This window comes from Cherax quadricarinatus, chromosome 1 (genome assembly GCF_038502225.1).
Source record: "Cherax quadricarinatus isolate ZL_2023a chromosome 1, ASM3850222v1, whole genome shotgun sequence".
In the NCBI taxonomy this organism is placed as follows: domain Eukaryota; kingdom Metazoa; phylum Arthropoda; class Malacostraca; order Decapoda; family Parastacidae; genus Cherax; species Cherax quadricarinatus.
Window position 1 is genome coordinate 63,606,862 of NC_091292.1, and position 6,000 is coordinate 63,612,861.

Below are 6,000 nucleotides of genomic sequence, written 5' to 3' on the forward strand. Positions count from 1 at the left end.
TAATAAGATTATCAGCTAAACTGCTAGGTGGCTGCCAATAATAAGTCACCCACCAACACCACCAACGCACCAGGTGGCAAAACTGCCGCCTCTCTAATGTTCCTGAAGGTAAATGAACTATAGACATTAATACTTATTTTAAGAACATACCAATCCACTGCAAAAACTTTCCTATCTCATTTGTCGTATGCCAATGGTGAAGACAGCTTATGCTGACAAGGACATGACTACTTAAGCAATGTCAATATATACGAAGACAAATAGCTGTTATGGAGATTCAGGAATATTTTAAAAGAATGTAAAACCAGCTTAAGCAGCAAACAATGTTTGATAAAGTGACAAGAATTCAAATACGAAGTCACACAGCGTCTTACAATACCGTGGCTGGAAAAAAACAACAACTGTTAAACTGATGACGAAACCAGACGACAGTATCAGAAAAGGAATATTATACTGACAATTCGTCCCTGGTGTGCGAAACACACCAGGGACGAATTGGATTGATGAAGCCTATGCTGGGTGAAACACACCCTCATTAAAGTATCCTAACGTTTCATGTGTTGGTAGTCTAATTAGGCCACGTGAGCTTGAGATTAAAGATTGTATTGGAAATACCATCATTACAGGAGTTGCAGCTGCAGTTCTTACATCAGTGACACAACGGCTAGTTCACTTAAATATACACCTCAAACACCAGATAATATCGTTGAGAAATGCGACTTTTGTCTTTGGTTGAACTGGTATGGTGATACCATCAAGCTTTAGGTAAAGAATATTTATGCACAGATCAAGATGTTTCGCCACAAGTGGCTTCTTCGATCCCGTAGCGAAACGGTTCCATAATAAATGTCATGATCAGTGCATCCGTGTGTCTTACCTAGTTGGCTGCTATTCTAAATAATTTCTCAAAGGTTTGAAAATAGACGATAAAAAGTCACCCAAAGCAAACTCTGCCTGTGAGGTGGAGCGCTGATACCCCGGTACTGTCTGGTTAAGTTGTGGTTTTCTATCAGTTGCTTATCTTTGTCTTTACAATTCACATTATAGTTATACATTTATTTATTACAATCATGGGGATACGCTAAATTCGTAGGGGTTTCACAGTGCCCTGCGAATATGATATACTCACGATTGATGAAAGAAACAGTAACAACAGTTTCTTCAATCAAGTACCTTTCGCCCCCCACCCTCCCTCCCTCTTTGAAGAGTCTCACAGCTCATAGCGACTTCTCAACACAAACAGAACAAGTGGACGGATGAGACACTTCTGCAGGACTTGGGTATTTGTGTTGGATTGATAAAGCTGGTGAAGTGTTTCCACAATCAAGAAATACAAGTGTTGCACAAGCGTCTCATTATTTACAAACGGAACAACTTGGTCTCGTTGTGTGGTACTACCAAAAAAACGGATATACTTCAACAATATAAAAATAGGAATGCTCGTGTGGATCATTTAGTAGAAGAAGTGGAGGATCAATCACCCGGCTGCTGATTGGTTGATTAAGTGCTGGGAAAACGCTTTTAATTTTAAAATGAGAGGTTACGTTAATCTTAGCATTATTATTATTATTATTATTATTATTATTATTATTATTATTATTATTATTATTATTATTATTATTATTATTATTACATTCGAAAACAAGATCTAAACCGGTATGGATCATAGAGCTTATATCAGAGCAATAAATTAATTGCTCATTAGTGTCCCGAAGAGTAAATTACATAATATTTGGTTTCCAACTTGAATTAGCCTTCTTAACTAACTTTACAAATCTAAATGAACTTTACCAAATTCGCAATAAAATAACAATTTATGGATTGCAAACTAAACTACAATTATTAATGACTCGCTTCCTCTCGGGTGTAGAACTAACCGAGGCACTGCATCAAGGTACGGAATTTTACTTTTTAATTCCAATATCAAGGGAATTTTGAAGGAATTAAAACTCACAAACTTTGCAACACTGAGGGGTGACAACGCCTTGTTTGTGAACATAATAATAAAGAAGTACTGCAGTCGGCCTAATGGCCCATGCTAGGCAGGTCTTACACCCAACTACTCTCACTCGTATACCTTTTTTTAAACTACACAAAAAAAGTCCCGTCAAGAAGCTCTTTTAACAATAAACTGAGCACAATGACTGCGAACTAGCCTCCTTAGTGTCAGGTAAGACTGACCTACAGCCGAACCTGATAGAGTATCTGAAAACAAATTTTTTTTTTATTTATTATCACACTGGCCGATTCCCACCAAGGCAGGGTGGCCCGAAAAAGAAAAACTTTCATCATCATTCACTCCATCACTGTCTTGCCAGAAGGGTGCTTTACACTACAGTTTTTAAACTGCAACATTAACACCCCTCCTTCAGAGTGCAGGCACTGTACTTCCCATCTCCAAGACTCAAGTCCGCCTGCCGGTTTCCCTGAATCCCTTCATAAGTGTTACTTTGCTCACACTCCAACAGCACGTCAAGTATTAAAAACCATTTGTCTCCATTCACTCCTATCAAACACGCTCACGCATGCCTGCTGGAAGTCCAAGCCCCTCGCACACAAAACCTCCTTTACCCCCTCCCTCCAACCTTTCCTTGGAAATAAATGGTATAAAATACCGACACAATGGCAATATAAACACAAATGCAGTATAATGTGATCCTTTATTGACTACGTTTCGCCCACACAGTGGGCTTTTTCAAGTCACAAACAGAACTACCTGGGGTGGAAGGAAAGCGAGTATTTATAGTCCGGACTATAAATACTCGCTTTCCTTCCACCCCAGGTAGTTCTGTTTGTGACTTGAAAAAGCCCACTGTGTGGGCGAAACGTAGTCAATAAAGGATCACATTATACTGCATTTGTGTTTATATTGCCAACCTTTCCTTGGCCGACCCCTACCCCGCCTTCCTTCCACTACAGACTGATACACTCTTGAAGTCATTCTGTTTCGCTCCATTCTCTCTACATGTCCGAACCACCTCAACAACCCTTCCTCAGCCCTCTGGACAACAGTTTTGGTAATCCCGCACCTCCTCCTAACTTCCAAACTACGAATTCTCTGCATTATATTCACACCACACATTGCCCTCAGACATGACATCTCCACTGCCTCCAGCCTTCTCCTCGCTGCAACATTCATCACCCATGCTTCACACCCATATAAGAGAGTTGGTAAAACTATACTCTCATACATTCCCCTCTTTGCCTCCAAGGACAAAGTTCTTTGTCTCCACAGATTCCTAAGTGCACCACTCACTCTTTTCCCCTCATCAATTCTATGATTCACCTCATCTTTCATAGACCCATCCGCTGACACGTCCACTCCCAAATATCTGAATACATTCACCTCCTCCATACTCTCTCCCTCCAATCTGATATTCAATCTTTCATCACCTAATCTTTTTGTTATCCTCATAACCTTACTCTTTCCTGTATTCACCTTTAATTTTCTTCTTTTGCACACCCTACCAAATTCATCCAGTAGGTTGGTAGACAGCAACCACCCAGGGAAGTACTACCGTCCTGCCAGATGACTGTGAAACAGAAACCTGTAACTGTTTTGCATGATGGTAGGATTGCTGTTTTCTTTTTCTGTCTCATAAACACGCTAGATAACAGGGATATCTTGTTACTCCTACTTACACTTTGGTCACACTTCACAGACACGCACATGCATATATATATATACATACATCTAGGTTTTTCTCCTTTTTCTAAATAGCTCTTGTTCTTCTTTATTTCTTCTATTGTCCATGGGGAAGTGGAAAAGAATCTTTCCTCCGTAAGCCATGCGTGTCGTATGAGGCGACTAAAATGCCGGGAGCAATGAGCTAGTAACCCCTTCTCCTGTAGACATTTACTAAAAAAGAGAAGAAGAAAAACTGAAAACAAATACAATACGCAAATAGCCCGCACATAGGAGAGAGGAGCTTACGACGACGTTTCGGTTCGACTTGACTATTTACAAAGTCAGTGTGACTTCGTAAATGGTCCAAGTCGGACCGAAACATCGTCGTAAGCTCCTCTCTTCTATGTGCTGGTTATTTGTGTATCGTTCCAGTCACGGCATTGTGCCTTTTTTTGTTATTTAAAACAAATACAAGCTTGTGCGAACGTGTTAGATGGAAGTGTAGACCAGCGGTCTGAATAATGTGACGTGTTATTGGGGTGTTAGCAAAGGCAACATTTGTTTGGAGATTCTGGGAAACCGGAGGTGGTGAAAAGTGCAACATCTGCACTCTGTAGGAGAGATGGAGGGCCATTTAAACTGTGATGTCTGCGCACTTCTGGCAAGGCAGCTAATAAATAAAAATAAAGATGTATATTTCTTTTTCCTGGTCACCTTTCTATGGCGGGAGTTGGCCAGCTGATTAAAAAAAATTAGGTAACTTGCTTCAGAAACTGACTGGACTGATTTTTGAAAATGGTGAACTTTAGGTAGAACCTTCATTGCATTAGCCAGTAAGTCTTTATCTGATTGAATTATTATGATAGGGTTAAGCGGCCATGTTTACAATGGGTAAACGTTTTCTGGTCTGTTGCTTTATATTATTTCCTTGTGTTTATTTTCATCAGAGTTACCAATCTGGAACTTCGACGGGTCATCGACGGGCCAAGCTAAAGGTACCAACAGCGACGTGTACCTTCATCCAGTCGCTATTTATCGGGATCCGTTCCGACTTGGAAATAATAAGTTAGTGCTGTGTGATACCTACAAATATGATAATACACCAACTAATACAAACCATCGTATGACTTGCTTGGAGGTTCTGAAGAAAGCAGAAGACCAAGAGCCGTGGTTTGGAATGGAACAGGAGTACACTCTTCTGGACATAAATAGTCACCCCTTGGGTTGGCCAAAGAATGGCTTCCCGGGCCCTCAGGGTCCCTACTACTGTGGCGTAGGAGCCAACAAAGTCTTCGGCAGAGATGTGGTAGAGGCTCACTACAGGGCGTGTCTGTACGCTGGTATCAACATTTCTGGAGAGAACGCAGAAGTAATGCCAGCACAATGGGAGTTCCAGGTGGGTCCCTGTGAAGGCATCACTATGGGTGACGACCTCTGGATGGCCAGATACCTCCTTCACCGTGTCGCTGAAGACTTTAATGTTGTGGTATCCCTGGACCCCAAGCCCATCCCTGGAGAATGGAATGGGGCTGGAATGCACTCCAACTTCTCCACAAAAAAGATGCGAGAAACAAATGGAATTTTGGAGATAAACAGAGCAGTGGACAATCTTTCCAAGAATCATGCCAAGCACATCCAAGCTTACGATCCCCGTGGAGGTAAAGACAACGAGCGTCGCTTGACTGGTCGTCTCGAAACCTCTTCCATTCACGACTTCTCTGCAGGTGTGGCCAACAGAAGCTCCTCCATTCGTATTCCTCGAGGGGTAGCTGAGGAGAAGAAAGGGTACCTGGAGGACCGTAGACCGTCCTCCAACGCTGACCCATACGTTGTCTCAGAGATCATTGTGCGCACCATCTGCCTCGATGATTTCTAGTGGCCAGGAGCACAAAATGCTCTCTACTGGAAGCGCATTGCTTGTCTTTTCAGCATAATTGTTAAGCCTATTATTTAATTAACACTACACCTGTATAAGTAATCATGGGTGTTAATCATCTCATTACCTAATATTTATATCTCTGCTATCATTAAATTAATATTGCAAGCAAATCATTTCTCCATTGTGTTTTATTAATTCCTTCGTTATTTTAGTATACGAATGGTATATAATACCGACAAGATGAGATTAAGACACATGTGCAACATCTGGGTATCTTTATTGTAGACTGTCTTCAAGTTATGTCCTAGAATTTGTATTGATAAAGCCACTGGATGGCGAAACGTCTACAGTAAAGATACCCAGATGTTGCACATGTGTCTTAATCTCATCGTTATTTTATTTTATTATTTTTTTTTATTATCACACCGGCCGATTCCCACCAAGGCAGGGTGGCCCGAAAAAGAAAAACTTTCACCATCATTCACTCCATCAC

The 6,000-nt window shown here is 41.1% G+C and overlaps 1 protein-coding gene across 4 annotated transcripts in view; it reads left to right on the forward strand.

Moving 5' to 3' along the window:
• LOC128688399 (glutamine synthetase) overlaps nucleotides 1–5,684 on the forward strand; it is a 28,199-nt gene extending 22,515 nt beyond the window's left edge. For all 4 annotated transcript variants that reach the window (XM_053776271.2, XM_053776282.2, XM_053776256.2 and 1 more), the window contains exon 3: nucleotides 4,576–5,684. In XM_053776271.2, coding sequence (XP_053632246.1) covers nucleotides 4,576–5,504 — 929 coding nt within the window. In that variant the 3' untranslated portion in view covers nucleotides 5,505–5,684. The remainder of the gene's footprint in view (nucleotides 1–4,575) is intronic.
• Nucleotides 5,685–6,000: the final 316 nt, after the last annotated feature.